Genomic DNA, 20,627 nt, shown 5'->3' on the forward strand with positions numbered 1-20,627 from the left:
TAACATAAACGTTTGATAGATGTTTAAAGTGTGGTGCAATTATGGAATTAAGTCCTTTCCCCCAAAATATTTATTTTTCCGGTGCCAGTGTCTGTCTTCCTAGATATATGAGAAAAGTTTAGAAGTTAAATAACAACTAAAAATGCTTTGTGTGTGTATAACATTTCAGAAATTTTTATAAGTTGAGAATGATAACAATAGAAATTGAGTGTATTGCATTAATACTGCCAATGAAATAAGATTACTTTTGATATGTGATTTTGGAGATAAATGTATTAAATATATTGTCCTCCAATACAAGAGATATTGTAGCTCATGAGATCCTTAGTTATTGGTATTGTCTTGAAATGCAAACTGATTATTAATATTATATTAATCAGATGTCCTATTTTCTGTAAGAAGATTTAGATAGTATATTTATCATCGCTTTTTGAAAAATTTGCATAGATTATATTGAGCCCTTTTTTTCCTTCTCTTCTAGGATCGTAGTAGAATGTATGACAGTTTGAATATGCACTCTTTGGAAAATTCCCTTATTGATATTATGAGAGCAGAGCATGATCCTCTTAAGGGTAGGTGACTTTCAAAAAAAATTCTTACATCATCCACCAATTTATCTGCTTATCTTACCATTTCTTATATGAAAATGTGCACTAAGTAGCACCTATGTTACCTATAAAATTCTATGTTTATTAATAAGAGCCTCTGTTTTTGTGAAATGTCATACTTTTTCCTTTGTAGCTTATTTTAGATTTATGCTGATTTATACAGAGAGAAATGTAAACCTATGTCTCTTGACTGGTTATTTAAGAAAAAACTATTGTTTAGAGGTATTGTACAGTTTACCAGATGACAGAGAATGGATTTGAAAGTATATAATAGATCACTTTTGTAGAATTCTATCAAATATAGAAATATTAAAAATACCCTTGGAATACTTGCATTCACAATTTGCAGTGACTCCAATCTAGAATTATCCTAGGTTAACTTAACTTCTTCATTTTTCTTCTACTGTCATATCATAGGGTTTTGAAAGGGATATTTTATAGTAGTTTCTCTGAAGTAGAGAACAGCTCTTCATAAAAGTTGGGGCAAATTAGGAAAAGAATCAGCCCCACTGATCTTATAGTATCAGTCTTACTGTTAACTGTATCTGAAGCAATTTCATTAACATACTTGTTTTCTTTTGTCTCTACATTACGTTAGTAATCATTTTACATTTCTTTATGCACTATATCTCATTGCTTTTTATATTAATGGTGAAAATCTAGCAAAACTGTGTGAACTTGAGTGATGAGAGATATTAGTTATATATTGCTGCATAATAAATTATCCTAAAACTTAGCAGCTTAAAACAACAATACACATTTATTACCTCATACAGTTTCTGTGGGTCAGAAATTCAGGAGCAGTTTAACTGGTTGGTTCTGGCTCAGGATCTCTCATTGAGTCAAAACGATGAGTTACTTTGTAATCTTTCTGCGTTCTTAATTCCATAAAGCCAAATAAGAATTCTCCTACGAGATTTAGACAAAAAACTCGAGAACTTCAGTGTTGGCAGCAAGTTGGGGCTCAGGGCTGAATTGGCTATATTGATCAGATATCTAAACATTTTTGTTCCATTTCTGGATTTTGCTTATAATGGAGTTTCTTGTCTAATTCCTTTATTTTTGAGGAGCTTGAGAAGCTCAAGGGATCATTAGTGATTGTTGACGACATATGACCATGGTAATTCTCCACACAAAGTAATAAATACTACTTTTTTGGGTGGGATTTTTTGCTTCTAACCCAAATCCAGCTAGTTTTTTGAGTATCTGTTTATTGGAGTCTTATTCTCTTCTTTTTCACTGTTATGCTAACAGTCCCAGTGACATTTGTCTTAGATCCACTGTTTAAGAATAGAATCAAGCAGTTTATGATTAAAAAAATTTCCCTGTGTTTATTTCCTTGACTTATCTAGAAAAAAAATCTCTTAGAAATTCTAATACAAGATAAAGTCAACATAAACTGTTACCAGTGGATAATGAAAAGTTTTTCATTGTTGTTTCTCCCAGTCTTCTTTAAAAAGGCCGTTTGAAGATAATAAGAGAAAACATTCTCTGCTGGACTATTAATTGAAGGAAACCTAGAAAGAAGACTTTGAAAAATAAAATGGAAGCAGCATAGGCTAAGAGGAATTTAATAATAAAAAAAAATCTCAAGTAAATTCAAAATTCTTTTGTTAGAAAAATTATCTTTGGCCATGGGAAGGGGAAAAACGTGCTCACCACCCGTTTAGGAATCATAGTGACAAATCTTTGTTTCTAACTGGAGTATTGTATGTTCCACATTTATTATGGCAGAGACTAAAAGAAAAGACATTTGAGAAACCTCTGCATAGAATAAAGAAATAAGATGGGTACTTCTGCAAATTGCCATCGTATACCTATTTGAAATGATCTTGATACCCAAGTGCTGTCACTTAAAGATTTTTCTTCCTTTTCTTACTAGTACAGACTCCTCTGCCTTCTGGGAAATCATATTGTATATCTTTCCTGCCACACTCCAATTGTTACACATTTTCTTTGAGCTGGACTCAGTAAAATCTGCCAGAGCAAGGTTGTGGCAAATGGAAGAAACCAATCTGTGAATTTGTTTCCCCTTTTTTCCATTCTTGATCTTTAGGGCACCATCTTAGCCTCTACCCCATCTCTTCTATCTCATCTTTTCATCTTTTTCCGAAAATTCTGTCCTCTGTTTAATACAAGGAAATTCTTTCTGTTTTCCAAAAAACAAAATAAATCTTATTTTATCCTTTTAAAATGTTTTCAAAAAACCAGCCATTTGCTTTGTCTTCCGTGTAGAATCTAATGAAAAAGGAGAAGGGAATTATAGGGTAGATTTTTTTTTATGAATTTCTTGTTTCCCTTTATGTTAATGGTGAAAGATCCTAGAAAATTTCTGTGTGAATTTGAGTGATGAAAGGTTATATTAGTTATCTATTGAGGCATAACAAATGACCCCTAAATTTAGCAGCTTAAAACAATAAACATTTATTATCTCACAGTTTCTGTGGGTTAGAATTCAGGAGCAATTTAGCTGGTTGGATCTGACTGAGTATCTTGTGAGATGGCAGTCAAGATAGTGGCTGAGGCTGCAGTCATCTGAAGGTTTGGCTGGAGTTGGAGGTTCTTTTTCAAGACGGCTCACTCATGTGGCTGGCAAGTTAGTGCAGGCTGTTGGCAGGAGAGCTCAGTTCATCACCACATGGACCTCTCTCCACAAGGCTGTGGGAGTGTCCTCACAGTCTAGTTGCTGAATCCCCCCAGAGCGAATGATAAAGCTTGAGGCGAATGCCCCAGTGTCTTTCGTGACCTAGCCTCAGAAGTCTCACAGCATCATTTCCATGATATCCTGCTAGCTACGTAGATCAGCCCTGCTCAACTGGGGAGGGGTCTACTCCTCAAGTGATGTGAATAGTAGGAGGCCAGGATGAGTGGAGGCCATCGTGGAGACTGGCTTCCACAGAAACGAAAGGCAGAAACTGTAAATTTTCATTCAATTCTACTTTTCTAAAGGAAAAGAGAAACTACTTAAGGTAAGAGTTAGTGTCAATAGAAAGAAAAGCAATCGTGCAGATCTCTGGAATCCAAAAAAAGTCAGTGGCGGGTTACTGACCTGACTGAGAACTAACTGTGCTAACAGAAAGACCCTCCCATTCCCACTTAAGCCCTAAATACTTCACTACAGTTTGTTTCCATTATCCCACTCCCCAGTGATTTTTACAGGTCAGTCGGGAACCTCCATTGTTTAATGTTAAGGTTTTTAGGGTCTAGCATAGCAGGTGGAAAAGGTCTTTTCTTGTTGGGGCTCTCCAGATGTGAACTGATAACAACCAAAGATGCAACTCTGAATGCACTTTATTCCACTAAGTGAGCCTACTTTTGTACCAGACAGTGTCCAAGACCCTGGCTGAACATTGTGTGAAACAGGACATGTTCTCTGTTCTTGTGAAATGTATAACTGACAGGAAAAAGAGAGACCTTATACATATCTGTATAATATACATATGTACATATAGTATCCTAGTATAATATATGCATATTCTATAATATATACATATAACTACAGAGTGTTAGAAGTACTATGGAGGGAGATCGTAAGGTGCCTAGGGAGGTGTTAAGTGTGGGGAAGGGGTACCTAATTTAGATGTGGAGTAAAGAAAGCTGAGACCTGAAGCCTGAGCAGCCCAAAGATGGAAAAATATTGAGGGGAAAGTGTCAGCTAGACAAAGGGACCAGGATGTATGGAGGAGCTTGTCATTTTGAGGAACTGAAAGCAGACTAGTCTTGGCATAGCTTGTTTAGGGCTGCCTGATGCTGATTGGGTGTAACACTACCCAGCCAGCCCTGTGGAGTATGTGCTGTCGTTTGCTCTGGATCACAAACACTAACACACTGTTTTTTGCTTTCTTTAGTCTGAGTGGCACTGACCAATCTGTTTTATTTATTCTGCAGTGGTTTCTCGCCATTAACATCCCATTTTCGGATGACTGTCTTGATTCTGGGCAAATATTTTCCTTTTCAAAGGAAGGACAAATATGAATTCTTTTAATTGTTAAAGTAAATCATGCTTTGCCAAGTGCAGTTTTGTGATTTTGCAGTTTTGTACTTGCATACCTATATTAAATAATCTGTGATCTTTTTGTGTATCTGTGGGTCACTTCATTCCCCCTTAAACAAAAGAACAAGACAGTGATTATTGTTAAGCTCTCTTGCCTCCCTGCCTCTAGCAATTTGCAAAAAAGTCTTACTGTGTAAGCATTTTTACCAAAAATTGCTTACTCCCTCCTCCAAAGCATAAGGGCAAACAAAAAATTTAATTTCAGCTCATAAAAGTTGATTTGAAAACTATAGGAGGAAACGCAGTTTATGTAACAGTTCTTGTGAGGATGGGTCTCAGTAAGTCACAATGCCTTTACCAGTGTTCCCTGAACAATTAAAGGGAATTCAGGAAAAGGGATTTAGAGCATGATTTTACACCAGCAAATGTTTACAAGTGGATGCCTTTAAAATGTTTTCTTTACTATGTGTGTTTGTATATCTAATAACATTTTAATTACTTGACTGCTAAAATATTCTCTAAGACTCCTGAAGTAAGAATTTCTACTTGTTTTAAGGAAAATAACCCCTGAGAAAATAAGGAATTACTTCTGTAAGGTGCCAAGTGGTTGTGGGTAGTACCAAATATTCTTGCCTCTTTTCTTTTCCCTCTGATTCTCTTCACTTGACCTTAATATAAGATTGAAGTACAAAGTCACAAGATAACTTGTATAAATTTCTAAAAGTCTCTGGTTGAGAACTTACATTTTAGAACATAAGAACTTTTGAGCTGGACAGAGGCTCTCAAACTCTGAGAGCATGTGTAGCATGCAAAGTTTTAGGGCATCACTCCTAGAGGCTGTCCATTGCAGGTCATGTAAAGAGCACGCTTGGAGAAACATTGGTATAGAACAAGATCAAAGAGATCTATGAAAAATCGTAAAAATTTTTATGATATTTATTAAAATATAGTAAAGCGCAAAATAAAACTAATACCAATAATATACATGCCAGAGCAGTTATGTTACTCCCCTTACACTGCCCTGGCTTAGTCTCTCTGACAGAGAGAGGGATGCATTTCTCAGAACTAATTTTACTTTTCTCTAGCCACTTGTGTTTCCCGGAGTCAAAATTTTCACAAGTACCCAAAAAAAGTGTAGATGAAAATCATGTCTATGAGAATGTCTTCAAAAAAAAGCTAATTGAGGAGAGATTGCTGTCTAAGCTTTCAATTTTTAAATAAAATATTTACCTTATTTTAAAAAGGAGTAGAGTTGAGTTTGCATATTCTTTCCCCTTCATTGATTTTTCCTTTCTTTTTCCTATAGACCACTGGCATTTTTTGATAAGAAGAAAAAAATCATTATTAACTGTGGAATGATTTTTATTTATATATGTATAGAAGCCATATACATTTTGTTAAATATATTCTGACTTCAATAGATGACCTCTGTTGTAATACACCTGATACCTTAATACTTTACCCTCCAACTACTCAGAATTTAGTTCATCTTAAGGAAAGTACAATTTGCAAGAGTTTAACTTTTATCATCAGTGAGAATATCTGCAGATTTAAAAGGAAATTATGAAAATGTGGTTGTAAAAGTTCTTGTTTTCGAAACTTATCTGAATATGGTATCATGGATAGAGATTTTTGTTTTATGTATTTTTATTTCTTTTTAGGTAGTTGTCTTAATTAGTAACAGCATTATTAAATATGAGAACATAGTTATTTCTTCCAAGCATCTTTGAACATTTAACTAAAGAATTTAAGTTACAACAGACTGTGTTTTTTCTTTTTTAAAAACTGAAACTCATCAGACAGGAATGACAGCGAATTTTCTTAAAATGACATTTATTTATTCAGAGCATATATGTTTACTAAAAGCCTATTATTTACCACAAAGCATCTTCCTTAGGACTTAAAATATAGGCTTATAACTCATTTTTAAATTGAAAGTAAAACAACAAAAAGAATATTTTTTATATAGAACTTGCAGTGATAAAAGCAAGTACTTGGGATAATTAGGCCTATGAATTTTAGCTGCTTATAGTATTTGAAGAGTATCTCTGAATCTCTGTTGAAGGTTTATCCTTCTTAAAATGTTTGTTTTCTTATTACCTAAATTAATATGTATTCATTAAAGGAAATTTAGAAAAAAGTTTTAAAATCATCAATAGTTTCACAAACTAAAATAATTGGATTTGATATATTGGTGTATAATTTTTCTGGTCTTTTCTTTTTCTATATATAACCTTAAAATATTTGCAATATTCAAATCTCTATCTTCCCTCCAACCTGATTAACTTTTAAAAATTAGTTTAAAAAATATGTGTACATAGGTTAAAAAATCAAATGGTGCCATAAGGCTTATATAACAAAAAACAGAAGTTTTCTCCCTCATGCTTCTCTGTCTACTTCTGATTCTCGTTCCTTAGAGGTAGCTACTTTCAACTTTTTTTATTGTTTCTTGTAATTATTTGTAAATAATGTACTTACGCTTCTGTATTTTCTACATTTTAGGTATTATCTGTTGACTCTGTACTTTGGCTTACCCATCTCCAACACCTTTCCCTGCACTGTCCTCACAAAATGGTTATAGGACCACTTTTGTTTAAATTAGGGAGTATATTACTGTGATAATGCAAATAATATTCATAGGTCAACCTTGTATATTTTGTACCATAATATAACGTTCTTTTTCATATAACTTTGTTTTCCCTGGAATTGATCTTTGTCTCTTTTGGCTTAGTTTCCTAAGTACTTGTCAGTAATTCATCCCAAAATGTATCAGTAGAACTCTGAAGCTTCTCTCAATACATTTAAAAACATCAAATAATCCTCAGACTGATTTTTCCCTGCTGTTGGAAGCATCTTCTTGTCACCCTCCATAACTGTCATTTTGGAACTTCGTCTAATCCTGGGAATTCTTTTTTCCTGTGAAATCCATGTCCTGATCTCCATGTCCTTTTCTTAATGGTTTATGCCTTTGTTTTACTGGGCCTGTCTTACAGTACCTTCCTTCAAATGGGACATAAATTTTGACACCTTATATGTATGAAAACGTATTTATTCTACCTATATAACATGATAGGCTGGTATGGAATTATATATTAGTAATTTAGCATATTGAAAGCATTGCTTCATTATTTTTAACTTCCAAAGTTACTATAAGTATAAAATACCATTCTAGAACTTGTTCGTTTGTATGGTTGATTGCCTTGTTTTTTGTTTTTAAATTTTTTGCTTTTCTTTCTGGACATTTTTAAGATATTTTGATGCCTATAGTTCTGAAATTTCATAGTAATGAAATATATGGGTCTTCCAGGATGGGGAAGAGAGGGGAGTGGCCTCTGCCTACCTGTTGCCCGCCCTTCCTTCCTTCCTTCCTTCCTTCCTTCCTTCCTTCCTTCCTTTCTTTCTTCCTTCTTTCCTTCCTTTTCTTTGTTTTGTTTCCTGCGCTACACATTCATTGGGCCTTTTTAATTCAGAGATCCATTTCCTTCAGTTCTTGGGAATTTTGAGTATTTCTTTGATAGTTTATCCCATTCTGTTTTTTTATATTACCTGTTTCTGGAATTCCTGGTCTTCAAATATTAAACCTATACTCATCATCTGCTTTTCTATTTTCCATTGCTTTATCTTTTGCTTAACTTTGGGAAAGATTTCCTCATTTCTTATTTTTCAACCCTTCTATTGATTTTTTTATTTTAAAAATTTTTTCTGGAGAACTTTTAAGACCCTCTTTAAAAAAAATTCTCAGAACTTTCCTATTATTCTTTTTTTTTCTTACTTCTCTGGGGTAGTAAACACTATATTATAACGTGAAGATTATTTTTCCAGTTCCTTGTATTGTCTGTGCTTCTTCTAAGTTCCTCTTTTCTATTTGTTTGGTTTTGTTCTTTTTTTTTTTCTCATTCTGGAGGCTTTTGTCAGATATCTTAGGATCTTTTGCTGCCCATTCATTTTTAAAGATAAGACACAAAAATGGTGATTGGAAGCTCTTGTAGTTGGGGTTTATAATCTAGTGAGCATTGCTGTAAGCCAAACAGGTAGAACTCGCACACTGTCTATTGATCTGTGAAATGGACCTGAATTCATATTCCTTTTTAATCAGAGTAACTGTCTCATTTATTTTGGATTCAGTAGTTGGGTTTTTTTTTTTTTCCAGTGTATATATCTTTTACATGATACTGTGTCTGAGAAGAGGGACCACCTCTGTTTTTGCTTTGTCTTGAATCAGCATCTGTCCTATTGCCAAGCAAATATAAGGGGGCTCAATAAATTATTGGTTGAATGATTAAACATTTTTTCACAATAATTCATATTTTTTCATCAATATTATTTAGAACTTCTAAAATTATTTGCATGCATGTGAAATAGTCTGTATAACCATTCCTCTACAGTTGGACATTTAGGTATTTCAGATTTTTAAGTGAAATTCAGTGAGCTTTTTCTGTGTTTATTTCCATAGAATAGTCTTAATGCATTTATTTTTGAGGCTTTAGACGTGTGTTGCCAACTTATTTTCAAGTTTCATGCCAGTTTACACTGCCACTGGCAATGTTTGATGGCCCATTTGTTATTCTGTAACCATTATTAGTTCAATTAGATTTTAATATTAATATATCTTAATTAGTACCAGTTTTATTGTGATAACTTTATGATAATACATTCTCTTACCGGATGATTAATGACTTAAGTTTAGTCTTTTGTTGTTATGGTCTTTCTATTGTGATTATACTATACTTGAAACAAAGTTTTTGGTATTCTATGTTCCTTGGTGTTTCTTAGTATATTTTCTAGTATTGATTGGATAAAAGTTTTAAAAATTGTAAATAATTATTAGGTGAAAAAATTTATGATGGGATCCTGATTTAAGAGTGAGTTAACTAGATTAATTTCCCAGGAAACTAAAGTAGATTGATGGCTTTTATTAGCTATAGGTAAGGAATGATTCTGTTGCTCTTTTGGGATCTGGTACTTTGGATCTAAGGGTCTTTTCTACATTTGTATGATCTTATTCTTAGGCTTTTATGAGGCATGCATTGAGATTTGGGAGTGAGGTCAGGAATGACTATCCTGCCCCTTGGATCTGAGCAGAGATTGGAGTTATTCAAGGTTGGTAATGACCACATTCTAAGTGGATTTTAGCAGACTTCCTATGAACCTTTTTTTTTTTTTTTCTAATTCGGTTTGGAAATAAAAGTGAAATGTAGACAGTGACAAAAGATTAGAAGAGTCTACCAAACCAGTGGGAGCAATGCTTTATTTAAAGCACATAAGAAGGAAGTATTAGATCTTTTCATTTAAGCATATGTGTATGTGTGTATAATACATATATATGATACATAACATATACATATCATCTGTTGAATGCTTGATGTGTGCCAAGCACTGTTCTGAGGACTCTACGTGTATCCATTAACTTATTTAATTCTCATAAGTAAGCCGTAGATATTTGCCATTATTTTACAGTTGGATGACTGCGGTGGCTTATTAAGAATAATTGCCGAACTTCAATGCCCGTAAGTGGTGGAACATAGTAGCTCTTAAGTTTGTGCTTTTAACCACTGCACCATACTGCCTATCTTATTAATTGGTCTAATGTTAATTCCAACCCCAGCTCTTCATGATTCTAATGTGATTTAAATGGGGTTTTTTTCCCTATCAAAAGGAGTTGGTGAGCTGGCCCCATGGCTTAGTGGTTAACTTTAGTGCACTCTGCTTCAGCGGCCCAGGTTCACAAGTTCGGATCCCAGGCGTGGACCTACGCCACTCGTCAACCATGCTGTGGCAGCAACCCACATATAAAATAGAGGAAGATTGGCACAGATATTAACTCAGGGCTAATCTTCCTCAAGCAAAAAAAGAAAGATTGACAACAGATGTTAGCTCAGGATGAATCTTCCTCAGCCAAAAAAAAAAAGGAGTTGGCGGAATGTGTAGCATTATTTAGCGATTTTCTCACCACTAATGAGGAATGGGTTGGCATCAGTAACTGTGAATATTGGGGCTTTGGAGATCGTTTTTTGGATTGTATGCGTTAAAGAACAAAATAGTTGTGGAGAAGGAAAAAATTTATCTTGGTGAAGAACAAAGAGCAGGACTCGTCTTCCTCCCTCTCCTCCCCATACTTAAGGAATGAACTGATAAAAACTTGTTCTATAGTTTTTCCGTTTACTTAGAGAATGTCCTTCCTGTGCTACGCATACTACCGCATACTCAGGTACTGTGCTTTTGATTGAGTTCGTGGTTCACATAATAGAATGAGATATTTTGTTCATTCATTTGACAAGTATTTGAGAGCCTATTATGTGCTACACTCTGTTTTAGATGCTAGAGATACAGTAGAGAATAAAAAAAGACAAAGTCCTGACCTCATGAATCTTCTATTTTAACAAGGGGTAGAGACAAAAAGAATCAGTGCTATGAAGAAAAAATATAGTGTCAAGGGGATAGAGAAAGAAGCTGCTATTTTAGACAGGATAGTCTGTGATGGCATCTGTTGAAGACCTGAATGAAGTGAGAGGTGCAGGCTTTAGTCATACCTGGGCAAAATAATTTCAAGCAGAAAAAAGAGGGAATATAGAGTTCCTGAAATGGGAATATGGCTTGCATGTTTAAGGAATAGCAAAGAGGCTAGGGTGGTTAGAATTATAGAGGATGAGGGGCCAGATATTGATTGTAAGTGTGGAAAGGTTTTGAGCAATAGAGCAACGTGAGCTGACTTAGGTTTTAAAAGGATCACACAGACTGCTGAATGGAGACTAGACTGTAGGGATACCAGTTAGATTATTTTAGTAGACTGTGAAGAGCTGGAGATGGCTTGGGCTAGGGAGATATGAAGGAGCTGATAAAGAGCAATCAAATTTGGGTCTATGTTGATAACAGAGCAGTCAGGATTTGTTGACAGATTTGTACACAAATTAGATAGAGTAGGGAGTAAAGTTAACCCAAGATTTTGGGATGTGTATCCAGGTGGAAGGCAGTGCCATATACTGATCTGGGGAAGTACAGGGTTGAGGTAGAGAGGTTGCAGTTAGAGATATAAATGTGGGAGTCATCTGTTTAGAGATCATGTATAAAGTTTGGCAGTTTATGCCTAGGGAGGCATTGTAGAAAGAGAAGTCAAGTCCAAGGATTGGACACTGAGGCTTCAACATTCAAAGGCTGAGAAGAGGAGAGTACAGCAAAGGAGATTTAAGGAGTGGCTGGTGATAGAGGAGAAACAAGAGAGTATGATATCTGGGAAGGGAAATAAGATGATTCTTCATCAAATGGACATCTTCTTGCTACTAGAGGCTTTCAGCTTGAGGTTATACAAACATTAAGAGATGTTAGGGAAGCGATCGCTTCATTTTATCCTTCCTAATTCTACGTTTCAACAAGTTTAAAAGTAGGTTTAAATTCAAGGAAAAGTGACATAAGAAATGTTATTTTTTATCATGAGCATTTTGTAAGTTCTTTTTATTGGTACTATGCAATTATTTTGGAGAAAGAATAGTCTTTAATGTTGGCTTATTGCATGTCTTTAAATACTGCTTTGTTAAAATTTTAATAACTGGTAATTTGTCTATACAAGTAATAAGTTGTATGCGGTTGTTATATTTCTCAGTGTTTTTTGTTGATCAAAAATGCATCTAAAATGGCTAACATGAATTGTCTTTTATATATGTATTATACATATTACTTTTAAAACCATAATAGACTAATAAGATAATTTTTAAGATACTTAGGTCCTCTAGTTGTTTACTGACACCTAAGAATATATATATTTTTTTCAAAATTATTTTAAATTCCATAGTATCTTAATGTGAAAGAAGTGCCGAGATAGTATATACCCATTAACTATAAATATATTAAAACCATCATGAAATTATTGTACTTTATCATATTTCCACAATAATAAATAAGCAATAGCCTGGTTACCTAATATTCAATTTGCCCAAACTTATTACTAGCCAACTCTATTTGTAAGGCTAGTTTCTTCTGGGACAACAGAAAACTTGTAAGTGGCTTAAACAAGATAGAAGTTTATTTCTCTTACATAAACAGAACACTCCTAAGAAGTGATATGGTGATTTTCATGGACCTAGGCTCCTTCTGTCTTATTGTTCTGCTCTCCTTAACACCCATCTTCTGCCTCGTGATCTAATATGGATGTTTTGTTTAGCCATCACATCTGCATTCCAGCAAGCAAGAAAAAGGTAAAGGAAAGGGAAGATCTTCCCTTTTAAGCATACTTACCAGAAACTGCACATACCATATTTGCTTAACATCCCATTGACCAGATCTTAACTACACATGGGCACACTTAACTACAAGGAAGGTGGGGAAATTTAGTTTTTTACTCCAGGCAGCCCTGTGCCTGTCTAGCATTTGGGGGTCCTATTATTGACAAGAAGTGTTAGTATACAACTACCAGTCTGTGTGCCACAGGCCTTTTAGACAATAGGGAGAAATTGGTTTTATAGCAATGCAGTTTTTTTTCTATTTTTTTTTTGTATTAAAGTATAAGTTATCCAATATACTACATAATCATTCTGTGAATTTTTTGAAAGGATGAATTTGCCCTACAACCAACCATATATAACTTTCTCTATATTATGTTATCAACTAAGAAGTCGTTATAAGATAGTGATTAAGAGTATGGAGCTAAACTGCCTAGGTTCGAATCCTAGGCAGTTTAGCTCCATACTCTACCTGCCAGTGGCATAAACTTGAGCAAGTTATTTAACCTTTTATGGCATAGTGTCTTCATCTTCAAATGGGAAGATAATAGTACCTAACTCATCGGATTGCTGTGAGGGTTAAATAAAAGGTGGTAAAGAACTTACAGAAGCTCCTGGCACATAGTAAGCCCTCAATGTTGCTTATTACTCTAAGTTGGCAGGTTCTTAGTGAAAGTAGTTTTAATACTATCCTAGGTAAAATACAACTGTAAAAGTTAACTTGTAAAGATGTATTATTATTTCACTGTGATAGAGGAAAAGTAATTAGATAATTTAAAAATGAGTCTAAATTTGCTTATTTCATTTTGGAGTCCTTTATTATATTAAGAGATTTTCCTGTTTGGTGAATGATATTTTAGAACATATATACAAATAGATACCCATTTGAAAATAGGTATCTGTCTTTTGAACTTTCCACATGTGGTGTGCCTTTAGTCTATTCAGAGCCAAGAAGTCAAAAGACAATTAGTGATGAAAATATCTTGTTACCTGTGTCTTGGGATAAATTGAACAATGAACCTGTTAAAGGATAATTACATGACAATTGAAAGTTGAGTGTCTTTTGAACTGGAACTAGGCTTAAGGCTTTGCTTAGTCTACTTTTCTAGGAAGTCTTGCCTGAATCCTGGCCTTGGTTAAATACTCTTGTTTTTTTATAAGCTAACTGTACATAACTCTTTCCATACTGGGCAGATTTTATTGAAATTGTATATTTGTGTCTGTCTCCCATATCACATCATAAGGGACTGTGCTGAAAGTTGCTAAAATACAATCTCATAGACATTTAATTTTTAGCAGTTTTCTAAATGAATTTTATTGTACGTTTCTAATAGTCTACAGAGATTCAGGCATTAGAGGAAAGTCCTATATTTTAATGGACTAAAAATCTTGATCATCCTTGCCATTTGCATTTAGTCGAAGTGTTATGATATAAAAATTCTGGATAAGGCACAGTATGTTCATGCATATCTTTTTTCTTATCCACAGCAGTATATTGTACTGTTGACCCTTCTGCCTTTAGTAAATGCAAAACTCTGAATGAAGAATGACTCAAAGGAAATACTATGCTACTATGCTCTTAAGCTTTAATATTTTCATTTTTTATATTTTTATTTTATGCCACTTGTAAACTTTGAACAAGTTAAATTTCCAGTAACATTTGTAGTAATACATTTAAGATGTTCTCATTAAACTTCATTTAAATACAACTAAATAAAATCATACCGAATTAAATGGCAAGTTGTGATGAGTTTTTGCTGCTTATTTTTTATCTAGGAATATAAATTTCTTCAAGTTTTATTTTTGGAAAAAGATCTGTAGATAAAACTACAGATAGCTTTGAAAATATTTAAAAATTTTCACATGCTGTATTAGGTTTGAAAGACGAGGATACCTACATTGTTTTTACATTTCAAAAAACAAATAGGCTTTATTCTATAGGCATTGCTCCCAAATCACATTGTGCTCTTATTATCTAGAAACTAAAGTTAACTGTTTTTTGTTTTTTTTTAAACTTGCAGAGATAATTTTAGTTAATATACTTTGAGTTAAACATTAGCTCTTAAGTTTAGTTGAGAATTTTAGTTCTTAAGAAATATACTATGCTCAATCATTTCCTCCTTACCCCTCTTCCCTCTTTTTTTGGCTTTTCAAATAGCTCCATAATCGTCAAACTTTCCTTTCCTGTCTTTTTAAAGGTCGATTGAGCTATCCACATCCAGGAACTGACAATCTGTTGATGTTAAATGGTAAGTTTTACAAAAACATTTTATGTTTCCAATTGATTTATATAAATAAAGAGGATTGAATACATGTTTCTCTAAACCTTCCACATACACACAAGTTAATCTTTTTATACGTATAAAAATAAAGCTACAACTCTTTCTGTATAGAAAGGAGAATTAGAAGTTTGAGTGTATTCTGGCTGGCAAAGCAGTCATTGAAGTGTATTTGTGAAGTGTGGTTTAATTCAGTGATCACAGACTTTGGAGACAGTCTTGAGTTTGAATATTGGCTTTTCAGTTTATGGTATGACCTTGGGCGAGTAACTTAACTTCTGTGAGCCTTAGTTTCCCATCTGTGAAATAAGGATAACAATCTCAAGGTTTATTATGAGAATTAAATGAGATAATGTTTGCAAAGTACATAGAACTTAATATAGCACTCATGTTTATGTTTAAGAAAAATACTGGTGATTCTGTAAATATGGTGGTCGCCCTAACTTAATGTATTCTAAGTAGAAAATTTACAAAGTGAAGTTCACCAGAGTTAGAAGAAGAAGAAATAAACTTTCATTAAAATTTATTTTCTTCCTTTTGGACAAATATTGTATTCAGAGAATCACAGTACTTGGCACATCCAAGACATGGAGGATTAAAATATCCTCCACAAAGGTAAATCAGAGGGTGGATGAGGAAAGGGAAGTAGGAAGAAGAAGGAATAATATAGTATTTACTTTAAAATACATAATTATATCATTAGAATGGCTTGGCTCTTCTTTTCAACTAAAGCTTTGTTGAAAAAACATGGCAGTGAAGTTGGAGAACAAAGGCGGAAAAAAAGGCCAACATAAAGCTAGACCACGTGAACTAATGTTATAATATTAAGTAAAGACTATAGTGACAGAAAGATGGGAATAAAGTCCAGGCTACCAGGAGATTGTCAAGGTAGATAGGATTTTGAAATGAGAGAAAAATTAAAGAAGCAAAGCATTTGGTGAGGTGATTGATTGGTTCATTCAACATCTGACTCCTACGTATTGAATTGCCCACCACTTGCCAGCCTAGTCTAAGCACAGAGTTTTCTATTAGGATCTTTAAGGATGGTCAGAGGTAGAATTGTTGAGGTACAAACACTGCGCCAGACTGTGCACTCTAAGCTGAGGTCATGTCCAGGCTACACCTTACAACAGTCCAGTAGGACACATTTGTTACTTCAGTGAATTATGGTTTTTTACATAGTCTGACCAGAAAGATACGAGAAATTGCATTCCGAGACTTCTTCATTCAACTTTTTTTCTACCATAGAATTAAAAAACCATATCATTTGAGTTGCTGGTCTCCAAACACTAAACCTATGACTAAAAATAATGTTGAAATTGAGTTTACAAAACTGAACATAGAGCATAATTTTTATTATTCTCTTGGCTTGATTTATAATATAATGATAGGTTTAGGTAACAACAAATTACTCATATATTGATCCTGACTTCCTTAAATACTTTTTTTTTGGAACAGTCTTTGTGGTAAATAAAAATCATTCACATTTCTGTTTTAACTTCTAAAAAAAGCGATTAGATTGGAAAATTGGAATTTGCATATGTTTCACGTGTGCTGTTAAAATCCATCTGAAGGAAAATACTCTGAGATAATTTGTTAGATCATTCACAGATGTTCTTAGATTGCTGAATGCATAGTAAACTAGGATGATTCAGAAGTATATGTCATCACAATAGAATATGTCAGTTATGTGAGCAAAGGGCTTAGAAGCCACTATTTTTAGTGGTTACACTAAACATTATTAAACTAATTGATTTCGTTAGTTGCCTAAAGCCCTAATAAATAATCTGGTTGTTAGGTTGTAAGTTTCATCACATAATAGACACAAGAATATTTTATTTCAAGCAAGAATTGCATCTTGTGGACAAATCTGCTTTTTTATTATGTGGGCACTCTTTGTAGTCTGCCACTTTGGGTCCACAATTCATACTCAGTACAGTAAGGCATTCTGGAAATTCTGAACTTTTTCTGGCAAGGACTAGGGCAGAAAAAAAGATAATGAAACTAGGACATCAAAATGTATTTAGGTCAGTAGAGACAATTTGATCCAAAAAGAAAAAATTTCTTTTGTTCATTTGCGATCATTAGTTAAGAGGGGAAGCAAGAATCAGAAAATTCGATATATTTATAGGGTAAGGAAATATTTGAATATTAAAAATTTAAATGATTTTTTGTAGACACCAAGGTTGTTGAAGAGAGAAGTAGGCAAAGGACACTAAAAAGTAAGGGGAAATTTTTCTTGAGCTACTTTTTAGCTACTTACAATTCAACTATATTCTTAGCATATTGTCTCCCTGAGAAATATAGGAGTTAAGTGATATTAATACCAAGGCTCTAGCCTATACTAAATTATTCTTAAATATTATTGACTGATTAAAGAAATTGTGGCATCTCAGTATGCAGACCTACTTTTTAAATTAGTCCTTTTTCAGGATATTGCAGATTTAACTCAGTATTAGGCAATTGATTAAGTAAGTTGTATTACTTAACCAACAAGCATAACTAATATTATTGACTTTGAAAACCAATATTTAGTAATAAATTATACATCAGTATTTTTTTGTAGTGGTTTAGCAGTAGCTCATCGTGCTTGATGCCACAGACTCTGGAGCCAGATTATCTGGATTTAAACCCAACTTTTCTGTTCCTAACTGTGTGATCTTGGACAGTCTGCCTAACTTCACTTTGACTCAGATTCTCTATGTCTAAAAGAGAGATAACATGCTGCCTGCCTCAGGGGGTTTGTTGTTAGAAGGGAATGAATTCATTCATGTAAAGTATTTAGAACAGTTCTGAAAGTAAAAGTTAGCTGTGGCAGTGGGTGATGATGAACAGTGACAAAAATGACTTGGAATGAATAAAAATCATGTCCTGTCAGTAGATGAAGGAGTTGGATCTGTTTACTTTGGAGAATATAAAATTAAGAGAAGACATAACTGATATTTTCAGCTGTTTGGAAGATGTTATGTATAGTGAACAAAGAAGGCTCGTTTTAATGTCATAACAGAAAGCCAAGCTAGAACCATTTGGAAGAAGCTATGTAGACACAAACTTTGGGTCTATAAAAGCAAAATGAGTCTCTCAGGCAGTGTTTCCTAAAGTGTGATGCACTTGCCCCTTGTGGTACCCAACATGACTTTTGGTGGTGCACAAATACACGTTAAAATAAATGCATGACTATTATAGTTTAAGAACATTCCTCAGAACATACAGAACTGGCAGAAATCTGTGACATTACAATGGTGCTAGGCTTGAGTCCATTTAATAAACAATAATGTATAAATAGTAGTATAGATATTATGCAGATAAGGCAAACATTGTAAAGTTTTTAGGATTCAACCTTCCTAATTAGCATTATGGTTACACTTCTAAATATTCCTTTATGTAAGGGATAAACAGGGAATGGGGTAAAGGTCAGGAAGTTGGTCAAACTAGGTAAAACTATGAAGTACCTCTGGCAAATCCTTAACTCTGCACCTCTGTTAACTCAGATGTAGGAGAAGAGGTATAATCCCACAACTGTATCTCTCATGAAGCTGTTGTATAAATTTAAAAAAAATTATTTTTTAACAACAAAAAATGCGATTGAAATATAACTGCAAGCAGGCTCCTAATTCTGAACAGGCCGTGTTCTCAAATCAAGTGAAAATCAAGTTGAACGGACTGGTGGAGACTGCCACTGTTGAATAATTCAAATATTGCAGAACAGTCTAAATTTAACATCCAGAAGCACTTTAGGGAAGTCGTATTATATAGGGAAAGGTAGATTGTCTAAAAACCAAAGGTTAAGTACTGTCTAAAGTTTAAATGACAACTTGAATGTTTATATTTCTAAGTGCATAAATCTTACACTTTTTATTATCTGTAGTAAAAAACAAAATATGAAGCAAAGCAAAAAATACCCTCTGTTTTTCATAGTACTGAGAAGCAATACAAAATGATGTATCATTCAAGTATTTGTTTCTATTTGGATTATGTTGTACTCTTGTACTGCCTTCACCCCTCTCCCAAGGAAAATAGCTTACATATTCATTAGTGTTTTATTTTTATTATTTATTTATATGGTTTTTCAAAAGGGGAACAGATAGAGCAGAAGTATAAGAGGATAGTATTAGCACGCTAGTTTGAAATTTAAATTTACTGTGATTAACTACGTATAGCCATATTTGTAATCAAGAGCTTGCTGTACTTTTTGGGAGGAAATAACTTATGTGTATCTTTTAATTAAGAAAATTTACTCAGTAATAGAATTGTATTTATGAAGGCAGATACTCTAAATATACTATATTAAGTCATGAAAATAGGAAACAAGTATGCAGTCAGTTCTTTTCTTATGCTGATGGAAGTGAGTGGAGTAGATAACAGCCGATTTATTTTGGATCTTGAAAAGGATTATGATTTGGGGGGTATATTTCTCTCCTTAGTTTTGGCTTTTTAGAGTAAGAAATAAGAATTTCTTTAGTTTCACACCAAGAGAACTTTAACCTTTAAGTATTTCCAGGTGATTTGATATGTTTACATATCCCTTCCTCTAGCTGCAATACTTCAGATACCACAACCGTACCTAGGAGTCAATATATAAGGGCACAAAGACCCTAAAGAGAGTGTTAGAATCATCCTATTTCTTTTTTGTACCTATGGCTTAGAACCTAAATAAGATTATTGGTAACCCAGGACCAAACTGTAAAGTCTCTTGTATAAGAAAGGTCCTCAGGCTTATCTCACAGGCTTCTTCTTATCTTCATTTAAACAAAAAGGAAAAATATAAATATATATAATATATATTTTAACATACATACCTCTCTATATATAATGTACATACACACACATATATATATTAACACATGTATGTTAAATAGCCAATTCCTCTCTTTTGTATAAGGTATACTTTTTAATAATGCTTTATAAAATATATGTACCTGAAATTTAATGCTCTAAATACGGTTTTTATATGACAAATTGTTCACTTTTTTTTTCCTAAATCATATTCTAAATGAGTGGAGGGGCATATTGTTTAAAGAAGTATTTTTTAAAACATAATGAATAGTCGTTTAATGATTTTCTTTTCTCACTGAGAGTTTCTGATAATTCTGATTGAGAGATATAGCAGAACATATCCCAGAAATTCACATAGAAATATTGGTAGGAAAGTGAGTACACACACCATTGTTTAGGCTGATGGTAGCAGATTGGTTGTTTCCATGACAGAGAATGGGAAATGTTTCACATCGCTTAGCTTCATCTGCAGTCAGTTCTATTTTTGGTAATGTAGAGACTTGGAATCTGAGAGTTGTCCAAAAAATAAGTGGAATAGCTCCTTACAGGATTCTAAAATTCCTCAGGTATGAGATAGCTGGAGAAATTTTCTAAGTAATTGTGTTCAAGCCTAGAAATGAGATGAAACCTAACATGCTGTGAACATTTGTACATATTTTCACTATTTTAGTATTGAGTAGCCTCAGTTAAGAACATAAACTGGTTATGATGTCATTAATCTTCTCTGTAGTTCAAGAATTATGTGCCACATTATGAC

General features: G+C 33.6%; 1 protein-coding gene across 14 annotated transcripts in view; it reads left to right on the forward strand.

Annotated features, from left to right (window-relative positions):
• Positions 1-20,627, forward strand: part of CPEB2 (cytoplasmic polyadenylation element binding protein 2) — a 67,312-nt gene that overhangs the window by 13,761 nt on the left and 32,924 nt on the right. For 8 of the 14 annotated variants that reach the window (XM_058546747.1, XM_058546749.1, XM_058546755.1 and 5 more), the window contains 2 exons: positions 482-572; positions 15,014-15,064. In XM_058546747.1, the coding sequence (XP_058402730.1) occupies positions 482-572; positions 15,014-15,064 (142 nt within the window). Of the gene's footprint in view, positions 1-481; positions 573-15,013; positions 15,065-17,271; positions 17,317-20,627 lie in introns of all 14 variants that reach the window. The other 6 variants (XM_058546745.1, XM_058546752.1, XM_058546746.1 and 3 more) reach the window with 2 other exon arrangements.

The sequence above is a fragment of the Diceros bicornis genome, chromosome 8 (genome assembly GCF_020826845.1).
Source record: "Diceros bicornis minor isolate mBicDic1 chromosome 8, mDicBic1.mat.cur, whole genome shotgun sequence".
Lineage (NCBI taxonomy): Eukaryota > Metazoa > Chordata > Mammalia > Perissodactyla > Rhinocerotidae > Diceros > Diceros bicornis.